At 42.8% G+C, this 21,674-nt stretch overlaps 1 protein-coding gene across 1 annotated transcript in view; it reads right to left on the bottom strand.

Moving 5' to 3' along the window:
- Positions 1 to 21,674, bottom strand: part of kmt2ca (lysine (K)-specific methyltransferase 2Ca) — a 297,312-nt gene that overhangs the window by 169,847 nt on the left and 105,791 nt on the right. The window contains exons 4-5 of the mRNA XM_052484247.1: positions 18,724 to 18,889; positions 16,008 to 16,226 (exon numbers count right to left, since the gene is read on the bottom strand). Of these exons, the coding sequence (XP_052340207.1) occupies positions 16,008 to 16,226; positions 18,724 to 18,889 (385 nt within the window). The remainder of the gene's footprint in view (positions 1 to 16,007; positions 16,227 to 18,723; positions 18,890 to 21,674) is intronic.

Here is a 21,674-nt window from a genome sequence, read left to right as displayed (position 1 = left end):
AAAAACGTCTGCAAACAAGCAAACACCGGCAGCGATGGTAGCATTTGTTCAACCGCAACTTCTGGGGTAGCTAGCTAGCACCAATACAACCAGTCTGAAAACAATAGAAACTGCAGTCATTTTCATTATTCTTAGTAATGATTTAGGAATCCTTGTGAATTTGTGAATTAGCGATGTTGCCACTTGTTGTTCGCCTGTTGATATTGCCAGCTACTTAACCCTGTTGCCCAAAGCTAACATTATAAGTAGCCAGCTAGCTTCATCTGGTTAGCGAGGCTCGACCAAACCGTGTTGTGAAGCTCGTCACAATAAGGATTAGGCACAATAGTGGAATTTGCCGTTTGATTCAAAATTAAAGTATGTCATTGACAGTGATGCAAATTAATACAAAAAGTGGAATTATACCATACTTTTATTTTGAAGGCCAACTGCAAAGTCCGCTGTTGTGGCTAATCCTTATTGTGGCTAAGTTCACATAGATGGGTTCGACCACCATTAATCAAATAAAAACTGTCTTATAAATTACGGTTATTTTAGATGATGACACCTAGCTAAATACTTAGCTAGTTAACTATAGCTACTGAAACAGATTGTCGTTTTGCAATGTTTTTGGGGGAAGAACTACATTGTTTGCATCCATGAGCTAGCTAGCTTTTTTATGACCAGCACTGTAGGTGTGCGAGACAACTTCACCAGCATCATAGCATACGTATCGATGAATCGTTGTGACATATGAAATATAAGTGATAGTGTAATCAATGTGTAATAACAATGTAAAAAATGTATGAACATGTATAAATTATTATGTTATTATGTGTAGTCATATTCAGGTCCTGATTGGTTCAATAGTGTTGTTTGACACGCAACGACCCAAACGGCATTCCATAGAAAACCTGGTTGAGAATGAAACAACGAAACAGCACAGCAAGTATAAGTGAAAGAAATAGGTTTTGATCATGTTTCACTGGTAATGGGGACATACGTAAAACGACAAGAAATGAACTTTTTGGTCAGTGTTGTGTGTGTGTAACCTTTATTTAACTAGGCTAGTCAGTTAAGAACAAATTCTTATTTACAATGACGGCCCGGACGACGCTGGGCCAATTGTGCGCCGCCCTATGGGACTCCCAATCACGGACGGATGTGATACAGCCTGGATTCGAACCAGGGACTGTAGTGATGCCTCTTGCACTGAGATGCAGTGCCTTAGACGGCTGTGTCCGTGTGTGTGTTAACTATTTAACTGTGCTAGAATGCTTAAAAGGCCGCAGAAATTTTAAATAAATCGGTATTGGGTTTTTTGGCAGGGAAAATATTGGATATCGGCCAAAAATGGCATATCACAAATTACCGTACAACAGATCACGTACTCACCCGGGCACCCTAATTAACAAACAAAGGCAAAGTCTTCTCTTGCTTTATTGATTTCAAAAAAGCTTTCGATTCAACTTGGCATGAGAGTCTGCTGAACAAATTCAAAAAGTGTGTTGGGGGAAGTGTTGGGGGAAAAACATACAACATTATAGAATCCATGTACACAAACAACAATTGTGCGGTTAAAATTAGCAAAATACATATCTTTCCACAGGGCCGTGGGGTGAGACAGGGATGCAACTTGAGCCCCACCCACTTCAACATATATATATCAACAAATTGGCGAGGGCACAAGAACAGTCAGCAGCATCCAGCCTCACCCTACTAGAATCTGAAGTCAAATGTCTACTGTTTGCTGATGATCTGTTGCTTCTGTCCCCAACCACTGAGGCCCCACAGCAGCACCAAGATCTTCTGCACAGATACTGTCAGTCCTGGGCCATAACAGTAAACCCCTAAATTCTGACCAGTTTCCCAGTCCCTGCTGATTAAAAACATCTCCACAGCATGATGCTGCCACCACAATGATTCACTGTGGGGATGGTTTTCTCGGGGTGATGTGGGGATGGTGTTCTCGGGGCAAACACACCAAATGTGTTTGCTTATTTTTTTCATTAAGCAACGCCTTTTTCTGGCCCCTCTTCCGGAAAGCCCAGTTCTGTGGAGTGTACGGCATTATGTAGTCCTATGAACAGATACTGCAAAGCTCCACAGCTGAGATTGGAGTTCCTTCAGGGTTATCTTTGGTCTCTTTGTTGCCTCTGATTAATGCCCTCCTTGCCTGGTCTGAGTTTTAGTGGGAGGCCCTCTCTTGGCAGGTTTGTTGTGGTGCTATATTCTTTCCATTTCTTAATAATGGATTTAATGGTGCTGCACAGGATGTTCAAAGTTTATATATTTTTTATAAATAAACCCTGATCTCTACTTCTCCACAACTTTGTCCCTGGCCTGTTTGGAGAGCTCCTTGGTCTTCATGGTGCCGCTTGCTTGGTGGTGCCCTTTGCTGAGTGGTGTTGCAGACTCTGGGGCCTTTCAGGGGCCTTTCAGAACAGGTGTGTATATCTACACTGAGATCATGTGACACTTCATGTGACACTTAAATGACGTTCACCTGTGTGCAATCTATTTAACTAATTATGTGACTTCTGAAGGTAATTGGTTACACCAGAACTTATTTTGTGGCTTCATAGTAAAGGGGGTGAATGCATACAGTTGAAGTCAGAAGTTTACATACACTTAGGTTGGAGTCATTAAAACTCATTTTTCAACCACTCCGCAAATTTCTTGTTAATTAACATACTACGTTATGGTAAGTCGGTTAGGACATCTACTTTGTGCATGACAAAATAAATTCTCCCAACAATTGTTTACAGACAGATTATTTCAGTTATAATTCACTGTATCACAATTCCAGTGGGTCAGAAGATTACATACACTAAGTTGACTGCCTTTAAACAGCTTGGAAAATTCCAGAAAATTATGTCATGGCTTTAGAAACTTTTAATTGACATCATTTGAGTCAATCGGAGGTGTTACTGTGAATGTATTTCAAGGCCTACCTTCAAACTCGGTGCCTCTTTGCTTGACATGGGAAAATCTAAAGAAATCAGCCAAGACCTCAGAAAAAAAATTGTAGACCTCCACAAGTCTGGTTCATCCTTGGGAACAATTTCCGAAGGTATCACGTTCATCTGTACAAACAACAGTACGCAAGCAAAAACACCATGGGACCACGCAGCTGTCTAACCGCTCAGGAATGAGACAGGTTCTTTTGTGCAAAAAGTGCAAATCGATCCCAGAACAACAGCAAAGGACCTTGTGAAGATGCTGGAGGAAACAGGTACAAAAGTATCTATATCCACAGTAAAGAGAGTCCTATATCGACGTAACCTGAAAGGCCACTCAGCAAGGAAGAAGCCACTGTTCCAAAACCGCCATAAAAAAAAGCCAGACTACGGTTTGCAACTGGACATAGGGACAAAGATCGTACTTTGGAGAAATGTCATCTGGTCTGATGAAACAAAAATATAACTCTTTGGCCATAATGACCATTGTTATGTTTGGAGGAAAAAGGGGGAGGCTTGCAAGCCAAAGAACACCATCCCAAATGTGAAGCACGGGGGTGGAGCATCATGTTGTGGGGGTGCTTTGCTACAGGAGGGACTGGTGCACTTCACAAAATAGATGGCATCATGAGGAAGGAAAATAATGTGGATATATTGCAATATCTCAAGACATCAGTCAGGAAGTTAAAGCTTGATCGCAAATGGGTCTTCCAAATGGACAATGACCCCAAGCATACCAAAGTTGTGGGAAAATAAGGACAACAAAGTCAAGGTATTGCAGTAGCCATCACAAAGCCCTGACCTCAATCCTATAGAACATTTGTGGGATGAACTGAAAAAGCGTTTGCGATCAAGGAGGCCTGCAAATCTGACTCAGTTACACCAGCTCTGTCAGGAGGAATGGGCCAAAATTCACCCAACTTATTGTGGGAAGCTTGTAGAAGGCTACCTGAAACGATTGACCTTTGTTAAACAATTTAAAAGCAATGCTACAAAATACTAATTCAGTGTATGTAGTAAACGTGATGAAAGAAATAAAAGCCGAAATAAAATCACTCTACTATTATTCTGACATTTCACATTCTTAAAGTAAAGTGGTGATCCTAACTGACCTGAGAGAGGAAATATTTACTTGGATTAAATGTCAGGAATTGTGAAAAACTGAGTTGAAATGTATTTGGCTAAGGTGTAGGTAAACTTCTGACTTCAACTGTATGCACACAACATTTTTTTAAGTTTTTCAAAAGAAGTTATTTTTTTCATTTCACTTCACCAATTTGGACTATTTTGTGTATATTACATGAAATCCAAATAAAAATCTATTTAAATTACAGGTTGTAATGCAACAAAACAGGAAAAACACCAAAGCTCGAATACTTTTGCAAGGCATTGTAGGTGAAATTCCAGTGTTCCACCACCGCAGACAGATTTGTTGCCACAAGAAAAGGGCAACTAGTGGAGGACAAACACCATTGTAAATTAGGGCTGGGCGGTATTTTATGATACACCGGTATTGATGCAGGGACTGGTTTGGGTTTTTACTTTACCTACTATAAAGGTATTTGAATGTTTGGTTTGCTAAATGTGATACGCCATGTGTAATGTCAATTTTTATAGTTTACTTTGATACCTGAGTCATCTCTCTCTCTCTCTCTCCACTCTTTCTCTCCATGCCACTTTCCACACAGACCTAGCCACGCCCCCGTCATTCAAGAAGCGCATTTGATGTTCCTCAACCACGTAACACTTGCGTTCAGTCTGCCTGGTCAATGCAGCACATGCAACAATGTTAATGACAACGATGCTGTTTTCACTTTGCTTCTTAATATAAATTCACTAGTGTTCTATAATGACACTATTAGTTTGTGTTTCTTACATCAGGAAACAGGTCGTTTGTCTTTTCTTAGCAGGTTGGCCTAAATCTTGTGAGATGCTAATAGCTAGCTAGCTAATAAATGTACTGAGTAAGAGCAAACGTAGCTAGCCAATACAGCTGGATAACACCAGTGATGGTGTAGACCTAAAATCAGCATGTTATTTGTACAACAGTATCTTCTAAATCAAAGATGAATATGCAAAGCAAGAATATGTTAGCTACATGAAGTAGCCAAGAGAAACCATGCAATGTAGCCAAAGCTAATAGGCTCCCATAGGAAACACTTATCAACACTTTAGTTCCTACACTGTCACAATAACTCCTCCCTGGCATTTTAATTCATTGTCATCTCAAACAACACTGTATTCAAAGTGCCCATATATTCTAACTATAGAATAAGAATAGTCATTCTGACGCCAACAGTTCTGCTCGCGAATCAAATGGCAATTGCAACATTTGGTTGAATATAAGTCCTAGATTATTTGCCCATATCGTGCAGCCCTACGTGGCAGTGTGGAAATTATCTAAATTGAGCAGTGGTGTAAAGTACTTAAGTAAAAAATAAAGTACTACTTAAGGTATTTTTTTTATATCTGTACTTTAATATTTTTGACAACTGTTACTTTTACTTCACTACATCCCTAAAGAAATGCATGCACTTTTCACTCCACACATTTTCCCTGACACCTAAAAGTACTCATTACATTTTGAATGCTTAGCAGGACAGGACAATTGTTAAATTCACACACTTGTCAAGAGAACATCCCTGGTCATCTACTGCCTCTGATCTGGAAGACTCACTGAACACAAATGCTTTGTTTGAAAATTATGTCTGAGCGTTGGAGTGTGCCCCTGGCTATCTGTAAAAAAAAAGATTTAAAAACTAGAAAATGGTGCCATCTGGTTTGCTTAATATAAGGAATTTGAAATTAGTTTTAATTTTGATACATAAGTATATTGTATCATTTACATGTACTTTTGATACTGAAGTACATTTAAAACCAAATACTTTTAGACTATTACTCAAGTAGGATTTTACTGGGTGACTTTCACATTAGTAACTTCTATTGAAGTATCTTTACTTTTACTCAAGGACTACAAATTAGGTACTTACACTACCGGAAATGCAGAAATTATAAAAAGGCGTGAAATTTGTTTTGAAGTTGAACTGAACAGTATAAAACAATCAGAATGGAAAAAGACTAATTGAAATCACTTAGAATGGATGTGTTGCCACACTAGGATCACTCAAAGCAAATGTAAAACTGTTCTTATTCCGTCATACCGTCCAATGTTTGTTTTTTAAATACTGTGATATATTTTGGCCATATCGCGCAGCCCTATTGTAAATACCAATATTTACCGGTTAATTTATTTTCCCTTTCATACTTCAACTAATTTACATATTGTTCCAACATTGCCAATAATATTACATTTGAAGTGTCATTACATTACATTACATTGTTCCTACTATCGTTTTCACTATATACTTTACCTGTTGGGGATGTCATTCGAAAACATAATGTTAACTTTCACAGCTATGCGGATGACACACAGCTGTACATTTCAATGAAACATGGTGAAGCCCCAAAATTGCCCTCGCTAGAAGCATGTGTTTCAGACAAAAGGAAGTGGATGGCTGCAAACGTTCTACTTTTAAACTCGGCCAAAACAGAGATGCTTGTTCAACGTCACAAGAAACAAAAGAGATCTTCTGTTGAATCTGACAATTAATCTTGATGGTTGTACAGTCGTCTCAAATAAAACTGTGAAGGACCTCTGCGTTACTCTGGACCCTGATCTCTCTTTTGACGAACATATCAAGACTGTTTCAAGGACAGCTTTATTCCATCTACGTAACACTGCAAAAATCAGACATTTTCTGCCCAAAAAATGATGCAGGAAAATGAATGAATGCTTTTGTTACTTCTAGGTTAGACTACTGCAATGCTCTACTTTCCGGCTACCCGGATAAAGCACTAAATAAACTTCAGTCAGTGCTAAACACGGCTGATAGAATCCTGACTAGAACAAAAATATTTTATCATATTACTCCAGTGCTAGCCTCTCTACACTGGCTTCCTGTCAAGGCAAGGGCTGATTTCAAGGTTTTACTGCTAACCTACAAAGCATTACATGGGCTTGCTCCTACCTATCTTTCCCACTTGGTCCTGCTGTACATACCTACGCGTACACTACGGTCACAAGACGCAGGCCTCCTAACTGTCTGTCCCTAGAATCTCTAAGCAAACAGCTGGAGGCAGGGCTTTCTCCTATAGAGCTCCATTTTTATGGAATGGTCTGCCTACCCATGTGAGAGATGCAGACTCGGTCTCAACCTTTAAGTCTTTACTGAAGACTCATCTCTTCAGTAGGTCCTATGATTGAGTGTAGTCTGGCCCAGGAGTGTGAAGGTGAACGGAAAGGCACTGGAGCAACGAACTGCCCTTGCTGCCTCTGCCTGGCGGGTTCCCCTCTCTCCACTGGGATTCTCTCCCTCTAACCCTATTACAGGGGCTAAGTCACTGGCTTACTGGTGCTCTTCCATGCCATCCCTAGGAGGGGTGCGTCACTTGAGTGGGTTGAGTCACTGACGTGGTCTTCCTGTCTGGGTTGGCGCCCCACCTTGGGTTGTGCAGTGGCTGAGATCTTTGTGGGCTCTAATCAGCCTCGTCTCAGGATGGTAAGTTGGTGGGGGGGCTGTGCTTTGGCAAAGTGGGTGGGGTTATATCCTGCCTGTTTGGCCCTGTCTGGGGGGTATCATTGGATGGGGCCACAGTGTCTCCTGACCCCTCCTGTCTCAGCCTCCAGTATTTACGCTGCAGTAGTTTATGTGTCGGGGGGCTAGGGCCAGTCTGTTATATCTGGAATATTTCTCATTTCTTATCCGGTGTCCTGTGTGAATTTAAGTATGCTCTCTCTCGGAGGAGGAGGACCTGCCACCTAGGACCATGCCTCAGGACTACCTGGCATGATGACTCCTTGCTGTCCCCAGTCCACCTGGCCGTGCTGCTGCTCCAGTTTCAAATGTTCTGCCTGCGGCTATGGAACCGTGACCTGTTCACCGGACGTGCTACCTGTCCCAGACCTGCTGTTTTCAACTCTCTAGAGACAGCATGACCGGTAGAGATACTCTCAATGATCGGCTATGAAAAGCCAACTGACATTTACTCCTGAGGTGCTGACCTGTTGCATCCTCGACAACTACTATGATTATTCTTATTTCACCCTGCTGGTCATTTATGAACATTTGAACATCTTGGCCATGTTCTGTTATAATCTCCACCCGGCACAGCAAGAAGAGGACTGGCCACCCCTCATAGCCTGGTTTCTTCCTAGGTTTTGGCCTTTCTAGGGAGTTTTTCCTAGCCACCGTGATTCAAAAACACCTGCATTGCTTGCTGTTTGGGGTTTTAGGCTGGGTTTCTGTACAACACAAGCTGATCTAATAAGGGCTATATATATACATTTGATTTTATATGTCTATATATTTTTTAAAACTTTTGTGAATGTAATTTGATCGTTTATTTCCCTTCTGTTTCTAGTCTATTTCACTTGCTTTGGCAATGTAAACTTATGTTTGCCATGCCAATAAAGCCCACTGAATTTCGAGACAAAGGGGGCAGCGACAGAGAACGAGAAATAAACATGGAAAGAAAGAAAAACATGGGAAAAGAACAAAAACTAGCAAGGGAAAATAGTGACAGCATGAGTGAGCGGATAGGTGACAGAGAGAAGAGAACTTGGCAGGGAGAGAGGACGAAGCGCGACAGAGAGAAGAGAACTTGACAGGGAGAGAGGACGAAGCGCGACAGAGAGAAGAGAACTTGGCAGGGAGAGAGGACGAAGCGCGACAGAGAGAAGAGAACTAGGCAGGGAGAGAGGACGAAGCGCGACAGAGAGAAGAGAACTTGGCAGGGAGAGAGGACGAAGCGCGACAGAGAGAAGAGAACTTGGCAGGGAGAGAGGACGAAGCGCGACAGAGAGAAGAGAACTTGACAGGGAGAGAGGACGAAGCGCGACAGAGAGAAGAGAACTTGACAGGGAGAGAGGACGAAGCGCGACAGAGAGAAGAGAACTTGGCAGGGAGAGAGGACGAAGCGCGACAGAGAGAAGAGAACTTGACAGGGAGAGAGGACGAAGCGCGACAGAGAGAAGAGAACTTGGCAGGGAGAGAGGACGAAGCGCGACAGAGAGAAGAGAACTTGGCAGGGAGAGAGGACGAAGCGCGACAGAGAGAAGAGAACTTGACAGGAGAGAGACGAGGGAGAGAGGACGCGACAGAGAGAAGAGAACTTGACAGGGAGAGAGGACGAAGCGCGACAGAGAGAAGAGAACTTGGCAGGGAGAGAGGACGAAGCGCGACAGAGAGAAGAGAACTTGGCAGGGAGAGAGGACGAAGCGCGACAGAGAGAAGAGAACTTGACAGGGAGAGAGGACGAAGCGCGACAGAGAGAAGAGAACTTGACAGGGAGAGAGGACGAAGTGCGACAGAGAGAAGAGAACTTGGCAGGGAGAGAGGACGAAGCGCGACAGAGAGAAGAGAACTTGACAGGGAGAGAGGACGAAGCGCGACAGAGAGAAGAGAACTTGACAGGGAGAGAGGACGAAGCGCGACAGAGAGAAGAGAACTTGGCAGGGAGAGAGGACGAAGCGCGACAGAGAGAAGAGAACTTGGCAGGGAGAGAGGACGAAGCGCGACAGAGAGAAGAGAACTTGACAGAGAGAAGAGAACTTGGCAGGGAGAGAGGACGAAGCGCGACAGAGAGAAGAGAACTTGGCAAGGAGAGAGGACGAAGCGCGACAGAGAGAAGAGAACTTGGCAGGGAGAGAGGACGAAGCGCAACAGAGAGAAGAGAACTTGGCAGGGAGAGAGGACGAAGCGCGACAGAGAGAAGAGAACTTGACAGGGAGAGAGGACGAAGCGCGACAGAGAGAAGAGAACTTGACAGAGAGAGAACGAAGCGCGACAGATACAACATCGACAGAGAGAGATCAGAAATACATAAATTGAATTGAAATTGAATTGAGACAACAGCGACAGAGAGAACATAGACACAGAACAAACATAGGCCAGGGCTGGAGAAGCTGGTAGGGCCTGCCAGTAAAATCCTCTCTTTTCCTTCATGGATTTCTCTCCTCTACCCCTCCATCAAGTGACTAATCATTGGGCACCACATTAATTGACCCAAATTGAATTCTAGCGCCTGGGTTCATTAGCATGCGCTTATTTATTTGGGTCATGGTACTCCAGCTCTCTTCCTCCCTCTCTTTCCCTCGCTCTCCAAGCCTCAAACAATGCATAATAGGGGAGAGCGCTCATTTTGTTTGACGGAGAAACTTGGACACAGGGGTTAATCTGTTTCCAGCCAGTGAGCGACAAAGCCCTTGGTAATATTCATTAGAATAAACCATAGCAAAAGGTTTTGCAAGGCAACAAAATTGCACTTCTAATTGGACTAGTTCAAATAATCCCTCACTGTTTAAGTCAGTTTTCTGTTTGGTGCTTAATATATATGACCCTGAAGAACACTTGAGTAATTATTTCACTTTTTTTAGGTCCAGCAGCTTCTCTGGTGGGAGTCTGGGAGAAGTCTTCAATCTTTAAGCATAACAAATATGCTTACTATTTATTTACCATTTACAAATCACATTCCATCACCAAGAGGTAGATAGTGCCTTGCAAAAGTATTCAGACCTCTTTGATTTCGTCACGTTTTGTGTTACAAAGTGGGATTCATATTGATGTAATAACTTTTTGTCAGCAAATCTACACAAAATACTCTAATGTCAAAGTGGAAGAGGAAATAACATGATTTTAAGTTTAATAGAAATGAACTAAAATAGTAATTGCATAAATGTTCAGCTCCCCGAATCAATAAAACCTTTTTTTTCTCCAAACTTATGGGCGATCCACGATATATATATACATTTTTTAAATGCTCTCTCTAAATAAGCTTGGTTGTACAATTAAAGGTAAAATCCACTATTTAAAACACAGTCAGCAATAAGTTAATGAATTCAAAGATTGTGAAATTATACCTTGGCTGAATATACGCCTTCCACAAGCATAAGACCCACTAATAATTGAATTATTTTATCTAAATAGTTGTACCTGCTTTTTTTCCCTCAATAATCACTCTTCTGGCTTTCAGGGCAGTCTATAAAAATTGCCTTTTTGTTCAATTTAACCAGAACCATGCACATTCACTAATAATACAGCTGGCACTATAGAAAATTAACATTGGTCCCATAAACAATGTCTCAAGCACAAGCCCAAGTGCTAGTGAGCAGCCAGCTAATATTTTTATTTCAGTTCAGCCAACTTGGATCGAGGTCAAATTTCACCAGCTCTGAATTCAGCAACAAGGTAAAACAGTTGAATTGTTCTGTCGGCCTCCAACTGTTTGAACAGCATGCTAGCCTGTCCACTTTGTTCAGATGTTGAAATCAAGTGGCCTGCCTTATTTCTCAGAATGAAAATGAGTTGTAAATTCCTTAAAAGGTTTTATGCGAATTGCACGTTTATAAAACACAGACCAAACAGCTAGTATAACAATCTTTATTTGACAAAAATGCTGCTAGTGACACGTGGACAGTAAAGCTCACGCGACAAACTGAGCATTACTTTTCCAGAATGAAAGTTCATTGGTGCAGTCGTTTTAGTAGTGTCTCTGGTCTGCTCAACATTTGAAGAGTTTAAACATGTACGGGGGTATGGATCGAAGGTCAACTTCTCTATTACAGTAAAATAATGGTATCCATGTGTTACGTTGTTCACATGACCGATTCAGATGGACCAAACCTCAAATAGCAAGTTGAAACCGGATGTCAGAGAGGAAGTTGTGAGTGGGAGGGGCATGGTAGAAAGAGGCGAAACGAGAGGCTTCACTCTCGCCAAAATAAGCCCAATGCGTTTCTCTGCACTTATTTTTAACCTAAACTTGTCGCATGTCTTTGGGACTACGACTCCCATTTTTAGGGCGGAGACATGAGCATCTCATCATTATAGACAGAACTCTGGTGTAAATGGGAAGGTGCACAGCACAGAAGGAGCGAACGAGACCAACATGAGAACAAGCGGACAAATGTTCATAAAAACAAAAACAAAACAAATATTCTGCAATACAGGCATTTGGAATATGGTGCAAAAACAAATTAATCAACTTAATTCGATATATCGCCCAACCCTAGTTCGCACACCTGGATCGTGCAAAATTTGCCCATTATTATTTTAAAATTGTTCAAGCTCTCAAGATGTTGGTGATAATGGCAAGACAGCAATTCAAGTCTTGCCATAGATATTCAAGCAGATATAACTAACTTCCCCACTCAGGAACATTCACCGTCTTTTTGGATAGGAATTCCAGTGTAGATTTGTCCCTGTGTTGTAGGTCATTGTGGAGCTGAAAAGTGAATTCCTCTACCAGTGTCTGGTGTAAAGCAGACTGAAGCAGGTTTTCCTCTAGGATTTTGCCTGTGCTTAGCTGCATCCCATTTCTTTTTATCCTGAAAAAACTTCCCAGTTTCACTAATGTCAAGCACACCCATACCCTGATGCAGCCACCACCACGCCTGAAAACCAGGAAGCAGTTACTCAATGATGTGTTAGATTTGCCCCAATAATGAGGCTTTGCATTTAAGCCAAAATGGCTGTGTCTGTTATGTTGTTGCAGTATTACTTTAGTGCCTTGTAGCATACAAGATGCATGTTTTAGAATAGTTTATATTCTGTAAAATTGTTCTCTTCTTTTCACTCTGTAATTTAGGTCATTTTTGTGGAGTCACTTCAATGTTGATCCAACCTCAGTTTTCCACATCACACACATTGAACTCTATAGCCGTTTTAAAATCACCAATGGCCTATTCGTAACATCCCTGAGCAATTTCATTCCTGTCCTGCAGCTCAAAAAAATGACTGTTTAATGTGTGTGGGTAATTGAATACATAATCCACAGCATAATTATTAACTTGACCATGCTTAAAGAGATATTCAATGTCTGATTTGTTGTAAAAAATAATATTTAAAAAAGAATACATACATACAATGACAAAGGTATAGGTAATCAGGGAAGTGATAGAGTCCAGGTGAGAGTAACGATGGTGACAGGTGTGCACCATAACGAGCAGCCTGGTGACCTAGAGGCCGGAGAGGGAGCACACGTGACACAAAGAACCTGACCTTGCAGAAGAACAACCATCTCTGCAGCACTCCACCAACTCAGGCCTTTATTGCAGAGTGGCCAGACGAAAGAAACTCCTCAGTAAAAGGCACGACAGGCCGATGGAGTTTGCCCAAAGGCACCTAAATACTCTCAGACCATGAGAAACTAGATTCTCTGGACTGATGACACCAAGATATAACTCTTTGGCCTGAAAGCTAAACACCTCTGTCCGCTTTGAGGATAACAGTGCCACAGACGCGGCCCGCTACCAAGGACTGTGGGCTCTCCTTCTCCATGGCCCACGTGAGTAAGACAATTAAGTGTTTTAACCCATTGCAAGGCTGCCGGCCCAGACGGCATCCCTAGCCGCATCCTCAGAGCATGCGCACACCAGCTGGCTGGCGTGTTTACGGAAATATTCAAACTCTCCCTATCCCAGACTGCTGTCCCCACTTGCTTCAAGATGTCCACCATTGTTCATGTATCCAAGAAAGCAAACTGAACTCAGTGACTATCACCCCATAGCCCTCACTTCTGTCATCATGAAGTGCTTTGAGAAACCTCTACCTTACCGGACACCCTAGACACACTTAAATGTGCATACCGCCCCAATAGAACAACAGACTTTGCAATCGCCTTCGCACTGCACACTGCCCTTTCCTATCTTTTTTATTATTATTATTTTTTTTAACCTTTATTTAACCAGGCAAGTCAGTTAAGAACATATTCTTATTGTCAATGACGGCCTGGGAACAGTGGGTTAACTGCCTGTTCAGGGGGTTTGAACTCGCAACCTTTCGGTCACTAGTCCAACGCTCTAACCACTAGGCTACGCTGCCGCCCCTGGAGGAATACCCAAGTAAGAATGCTGTTCATTGACTATAGCTCAGCATCAACACCATAGTACTATCCAAGCTCATCATTAAGCTTGAGGCCCTGGGTCTGAACCCCACCATGTGCAACTGAGTCCTGAAGGGCTGCCCCCAGGTGGTGAAGGTAGGAAACACCACTTCACTGATCCTCAACACAGGGGCCCCACAAGGGTGCGTGCTCAGCCCCCGCCTGTACTCCTTGTTCACCCATGACTGCGTGGCCTCGCTCACCTCCAACTCAATCATCAAGTTTGCAGGCAACAACAGTAGTAGGCCTGATTACCAACAATGACAAGACAGCCTACAGGGAGGATGGGAGGGCCCTGGGACAGTGGTGCCACGAAAATAACCGCACTCAACGTCAACAAAACAAAGGAGATGATTGTGGACTTCAGGAAACAGCAGAGGGAGCACGCCCTTAAGTCACATCAATGGGACCACAGTGGAGAAGGTGGAACACTTCAAGTTTCTCTGCGTACACATCACTGACGATCTGAAATGGTCCACCCACAGAGACGATGGTGAAAAAGGTGAAACAGCACCTCTTCAACCTCAGGAGGCTGAATAAATTTGTCTTGGCCTCTAAAACTTTTACAGACGCACAATTGAGAGCATCCTGTCTAGCTGTGTCCCCACCTGGTACGGCACCTGCGCCGCCCGCAACCACAGGGCTCTCCAGAGGTGGTGTGGTTTTCCCAACGCATCGCCGGGGGTAAACTACCTGCCCTCCAGGACACCTACAGCACCCGATGTCACAGGAAAATCATCAAGGACATCGACCACAAAAGCCATGGCCTGTTCATCCAGAAGGCAAGGTCAGTTCTGGTGCATCAAAGCTGGGACCAAGACTGAAAAACAGCTTCCTTCTCAAGGCCATCAGACTGTTAAATAGCCATCACTAACCAGCTTCCACCCAGTTATGCAACCCTGCACCTTAGAGGCTGCGCCCTATATACATTGACTTGGTATCACTGGCCACTTTAATAATGTTTACATACTGCTTTACTCATCTCATATGTAAACACTATATTCTAGTCAATGCCACTACGACGTTGCTTGATCTAATTTATACATTTCTTAATTCCATTATTTTAGATGTGTGCATTGTTAGATACTGTTGGAGCTAGGAACACAAGCATTTCGCTACACCCGCAATAACATCTGCTAAATATGTGACCAATCAAATGTTAGTAGATTTTTATTTGAAATCTCTGGAGACCTGAAAATAGCTGTGCAGCAATGATCCCCATCAAACCTGACAGAGTTTGAGAGGATCTGCAGAGAAGCAATGGAGAAACTCCCCAAATACAGGTGTGGCAAGCTTGTAGGGTCATACCCAAGAAGACTCGATACCGTAATCGCTGCCAAAAGGTGCTTCAAAGTACTTAGTAAAGCGTCTGAATACTTATGTAAATGTGTAATTTCAGTTTATTTGTAATAAATTAAATAACATTTCTGAAAACATGTTTTTGCTTTGTCATTATGGGGTATTGTGTATAAATACATTATAGCCTTATTCTAATTGATTGATTAAATGTAACAAAATGTGGAAAAGGTCAAGGGATCTGAATACTTTCCGAAGGCACTGTAATTAGACGTCTGCCAGTTTAGTTTTGACCACTTACCAGGGTTCAAAGGTCATCAAGGTTATTACACAGCACATCCTGGTAACATTGGACAGCAGCCAACATGTGTTGCGTCCACCCCACAACTATCCCACTCAATTCTGGAGAAAAGTAGACCCACTTTCCCAGGTATAATTTCAGCTATCATTTTCTCTCCAGCAAAATCAATGCCAATGGTGAAATCAAAGAGTCTCAGTAGCCCAAAAACAGTCATTAGGTCTACAGAGTCAAGCAGCCATTTCTGTTTCCCTCCCAGCTCAAAATTAAGACGTGTCTAGGGCCCAATGACATCCTAGACTAGATAGAACGTACTGACACCATTTCACCAAAAAAATTGCTTCTCTTGGGTGAATGGGAACTTGAGAGATTCAACATGACTTCAAGAGACTCAATACCGCTAAAATAATCAACATTGCCAACATATCATAAACACCACCATCACAATGAAATCGCAAGTGTGAAATTGACACTGCTAGCTGAATGGCCATTGTAAACCAAACTACGTTACGTCAATATTTAAGGCAACTTACTTTTTAAGTCCCCTCCCGCTGTCGCGCTGCCCCGGGCTCTTGGTGTCGTGGTCGTCGTCTTGGAAGTCGTCCTCGTGGTAGTCGTCGTCTTTCTCAGAGCTTCCGCGGCGGTTGCGGATGTGCAGCGGCACGTAGCCGGGCGTGGGGCCGAACACCATCAGGTCGCCCTGGCCCAGGAAACTCTTCTCCCCACTGTAGCAGAAGGCACACAGCTTTTCACTGGGGAAACATGGGAGAAACAGGGTTTAGGAAACAGGTTTGTGCTGTATATAAAACTACCATGTACATAACATGGGTACGTAACATGGATATATATGTAGCAGAAAGGCTGTAAAAACATATTTTTTTCAAGATATGTCCTCCGAAGAGGGGGGTGGTGGATAGGTTAATAATAATAATACAAATAAAATAAAAACTCAGGGGGGTCATCCCGCCTAAACAGACCTAATAGTTGAGAAACACTGTGCTGAAATCAAGCTCCATATACATACCAACATTGGTTAAAAGCACCTATAAGACAATATCGTTTGACAACATCCATACAGAGACCTGCGCAGCCATATTGCTTTCAATCTGATACACTCCCAACATGAGGTAAATGCTGACAGCTACAACAACAACAAAAAGAATCAAAAAAGGTATCAGGGATACAGTAAATATTTCAGATATTTGTTTTGGAAAAACCAGGTTGGTAATGATGTCCCCTGAGAATGCTGCATTTTATTCCAAATCCAAGAAGCCGTCTAACAGAATCCACAAAGCCGCCTAAACCCATTGATCGACAGCAACATTTTTGAGTCGGGTGTTAAGGGATTGGCTGCTTGTGCATAGTGCTGAACACACACTCAGACACCGACAAAGACATGGCCCTAGTAGGCAGTTAGAATAAAAGGGTCATGTCAGATGGATTTCATTTATACTGAACAAATATATAAAACGCAATACGTAACAATTTCAAACATTTTACAGCTCATATAAGGAAATCAGTCAACTGAAAAAACTGATGCCCTAATCTATGGTTTTAACATGACTATGCAGGTTGCACAGCCATGGGTGGGCCTGAGGGGGCATAAGCCCACCCACTTGGGAGCCAGGCCCAGCCAATCAGAATACGTTTTCGTGACAAAAGTGCTTGATTAAAGACAGAAATACTCTTGAGTTTAATAAGCTGTCTGGTCTCAGACGATGCTGCAGGTGAAGAGGCCAGATGTGGAGGTCCTGGGCTGGAGTGGTTACACGTGGTCTGCAGTTGTATGTACGGCCTAATTATCTAAAATGATGTTGGAGATGGCTTATGGTAGAGAAATGAACATTCAATTATCTGGCAAACAGCTCTGGTGGACATTCCTGCATTCAGCAGGCCAATTGCAAGCTCCCTCAAAGCTTGAGACATCTGTGGCATTGTGTTGTATGACAAAACTACACATTTTAGAGTGGCAATTTATTGTTCCCAGCACAAGGTGCACCTGTGATATGAATATGCTGTTTAATCAGCTTCTTGATATTCCACACCTGTCAGGTAGATGGATTATCTTGGCAAAGGAGAAATGCTCACTAACAGGGATGTAAACACATTTGTGCACAACATTTTTGACAAATAAGCTTTTTGTGCGTATGGAACATTTCTGGGATCTTTAATTCCAGCTCATGAACCCTGGGACGAACACTTTACATGTTGCGTTTATATTTTTCTCAGTATAGGTTAACTGTTTAACAGTGTAGAATTCAGTCTTCATTACAGTCACCCATTCATTTATTTTCAGCACCACCATGCAGTTTCATAGTATAGTAGAGCCATCTGAAGTGCTCAGGTACCAAACACACCCAGAGCCTTTTTTGTCAGCAGCTAAAAAGTATGCATGTGAGTACATGCGTGTGTGACTTCCTGCCTCCCTCCACATGTTGCCGGGGCCTCTGTGCTGTACATTAGCGAGAGCACAATCTCTGCTAATTGGAACTAGAAAGAAAAAGCCCACCCCTTTCCCATCTCTCCCCCACCCCCTCCTCCCTTTACTAATTACAGTAGCAGCCCTGCAGTCTGCAAGCTGCCAGGTTACCGCCGAGGGCCCTGAGACCTCTTTACCCAGCCTGCTTTTCCCCGCTACCCACAATCCCCGGCACTCAATTATTTTTGCTGCTCGTTCCCCTCCCCCCACCAGCCTCTCTACCTCCCTCGCTTACCTTCCCTGCACGCTTTCCCCTTCCACGTCCTCTCTCCCCACCGCGGTGGCTCACTCGAGCATGCAAGCACACATCATCCTCCCTCCCCACCTCCCACCCTCTCCCTGAAAAATACCCTATTTTCTTTGCTTGTTTCTCGCTCTCTCAACACACACACTCTACCTCCCTCTCTACTCAGACTCGTTTTATAGGGTGCACAAACACCCATACACACACGCCTCGCAACCCAGCCACTGTTAACCACACACACAGTTCTCACTCGCCACCGCCTCACACACACCATGTCTGAAACAGTCATTTTCTCGCTCTCTAATGGCTTCTATTTGATAGTCTCTCCTTCTCACTTTTGTGACCCTCTCCCTCACACTCTCTCGGAGAATGGCTAGAATTTCAGGCTTACTCTCTCTGCCTGTTATTGGAATCTAATTTAGCTTTTTTTCTACCCTGCTCTACCTTATTCTGTCCATCTTACATACAGACACCTCTATATCACTTTGTACCCCCCTCTACTCCAACCACACTGCCCCCTCCTTACCGGATTTTGGCGTGCTCCAAGGCCGAGGCAGAGGATCCTGCTGAGTCCTCCGACACAGAGCGCTGGAATAGTGGAGAAAGGGGTCTGTCGTCCCTGGGGCTGGGCACAGGGCTGGACAACAGGGGCACGATGACCTCCTCAACATCCAGGACCAGCTCCTTAACTTCTGTGGGTAAAGAGGGGGTAGAGGTTACAATGTTATTCATTGATACACTCCAAGACAGAATGTTTATTGAATTGAACAGACCATTTAGCCAATGGATGGCAGTAGTGTTCACTCCCAAATTAACATAATCCAGTTCAAACTAGCATGTTTCTCTTTGGTTACCCCGTTGACACATTTCTCTTTGGTAACACCGTTGACATGAGCCACAACACATTCAAAAGAAACCTGGTTTAGTTTCACTTAGGGCTCTTTTAGTCACTGGATGTAAAGGACCACAATACCTGATCTTTTTGTTGTGACATGAATTGCCAGACTATGCAAACAGAGTTCTTTCAATTAAAACCCATTGTCTATGCAAAACTAACCCCTCACCTGCCAGTCAACGCTCAGCACAACTGGCACCCTGGGTTATTCATGAGGCACTAAACAGAGGAAAACCAACTAAGAAATGCTTAGTTTTGTTCGGTTGCAAAACGTTAAAACATTTTCCATTGCAAGCCCTAATGAACACGACCTTGTTTTCTCCAGCAAACAAACAATACAAACTTTCTTTGCGCAAGTGTTACTAAAAGCAACAGTGAGATTGTATGGGTTGAGTGAATGCTTTGAACTCTGGCAACCCTTTCAGGATGAGAAAGACTGAAATCCAGTCAATTCATCTCAAAATCTCCGCCTGAAATAGTCACAACCAACATGTCTGAGCAAAAGGAGATGTCGTGACCTTTAAAGCGACAAAAAAAAAAAAAAAAAAAATGTTCTCGCTCGCTGAAGAGTTGCCCACACAGCAGTTCAGAGACAATAATGTCAGACCAAAATGGTTAGAATTGTGTAGAACTATTGTTTCGAAACTTTACGTCAATGGGACAGACAGGCAAATAACATTTATCAACACTGCCTACCACTGTTGGCGTGTATGGTCAGCATATTTGCTTGCTTTCTGCCTGGCAACATTCAATACCTTAGCTATTAAGTACACTTCCATTTTGATTATTAATTTTCAATAGGGTAAGATGGGGCTGAAGCCCTGAAAAAAATAGGCAGGGCTTGACATACAGGGCTGCCTGCCAGCCAGGGGAGTTTCTGGAAACCCTCCGGGCCAGTCAATCATTCAAATCAGTGGCCCACTTTAGGCCAGCGAAAAAAATATTGTAGCAATGCTATTTTCAATCTAGGTTATATGGCTGTGATAAATAAAATAAAAACTGACGAATTGACGAAGTTATTACGTCATTATGTAGATTATTTATCACATGAAGGAGTGGCTTCGTAAGAAGCATTTCAAGGTCCTGGAGTGGCCTAGCCAGTCTCCAGATCTTAACCCCATAGAAAATCTTTGGAGGGAGTTGAAAGTCCATGTTGCCCAGCAACAGCCCCAAAACATCACTGCTCTAGAGGAGATCTGCATGGAGGAATGGGCCAAAATACCAGCAACAGTGTGTGAAAACCTTGTGAAGACTTAAAGAAAACGGTTGACCTCTGTCATTGCCAACAAAGGGTAAAAAACAAAGTATTGAGATAAAGTTTTGTTATTGACCAAATACTTATTTTCCACCATAATTTGCAAATAAATTCATTGAAAATCTTACAATGTGATTTTCTGGATTTCTTTTCTCATTTTGTCTGTCATAGTTGAAGTGTACCTATGATGAAAATTAGGGGCCTCATCTTTTTAAGTGGGAGAACTTGCACAATTGGTGGCTGACTAAATACTTTTTTACCCCACTGTATATTTGTAAACAACTGGTGCACGGTATCTAAGGAAGTCTTGAGGTTTTGCTTGCGTAGGGTAGAGTATCTCATGATAAGGTGTAGACCACACTATCTACAGTGGCTTGCGAAAGTATTCACCCCCTTGGCAGTTTTCCTATTTTATTGCCTTACAACCTGGAATAACTAACTAACTGTACCTGTGGATGTATTTCAAGGCCTACCTTCAACATGGGAAAATCTAAAGAAATCAGCCAAGACCTCAGAAAAAAATTGGAGACCTCCACAAGTCTGGTTCATCCTTGGGAACAATTTCCAAATGCCTGAAGGTACCACGTTAATCTGTACAAACAACAGTACTCAAGTATAAACACCATGGGACCACGCAGCTGTCATACCGCTCAGGAAGGAGACGTGTTCTGTCTCCTAGAGATGAACGTACTTTGGTGCGAAAAGTGCAAATCAATCCCAGAACAACAGCAAAGGACGTTGTGAAGATGCTGGAGGAAACGGGTACAAAGATATCCATATCCACAGTAAAACAAGTCCTATATCGACATAACCTGAAAGGCCACTCAGAAAGGAAGAAGTCACTGCTCAAAAACCACCATAAAAAAGCCAGACCACGGTTTGCAACTGCACATGGAGACACAAAGTACAAAAATATTGTACTTTTTGGAGAAATGTCATCTGGTCTGATGAAACAAAAATAGAACTGTTTGGCCATAATAACCATTGTTATGTTTGGAGGAAAAAGGGGTAGGCTTGCAAGCCAAAGGACACCATCCCAAACGTGAAGCACAGGGGTGGCAGCATCATGTTGTGGGCATGCTTTGCTGCAGGAGGGACTGGTGCACTTCACAAAATAGATGGCATCATGAGGCGGGAAAATAATGTGGATATATTGAAGCAACATCTCAAGACATCAGTTAGGAAGTTAAAGCGTGGTCGCAAATAGGTCTTCCAAATGGACAATGACCCCAAGCATACTTCCAAAGTTGTGGCAAAATGGCTTAAAGACAACAAAGTCAAGGTATTGGAGTGACCATCACAAAGCCCTGACCTCAATCCTATAGAA

Source organism: Oncorhynchus keta, chromosome 28, assembly GCF_023373465.1.
Source record: "Oncorhynchus keta strain PuntledgeMale-10-30-2019 chromosome 28, Oket_V2, whole genome shotgun sequence".
NCBI lineage: Eukaryota > Metazoa > Chordata > Actinopteri > Salmoniformes > Salmonidae > Oncorhynchus > Oncorhynchus keta.
The sequence above is the reverse complement of the archived record's forward strand: the minus strand, read 5'-3'. Positions and strand labels throughout refer to the sequence as shown.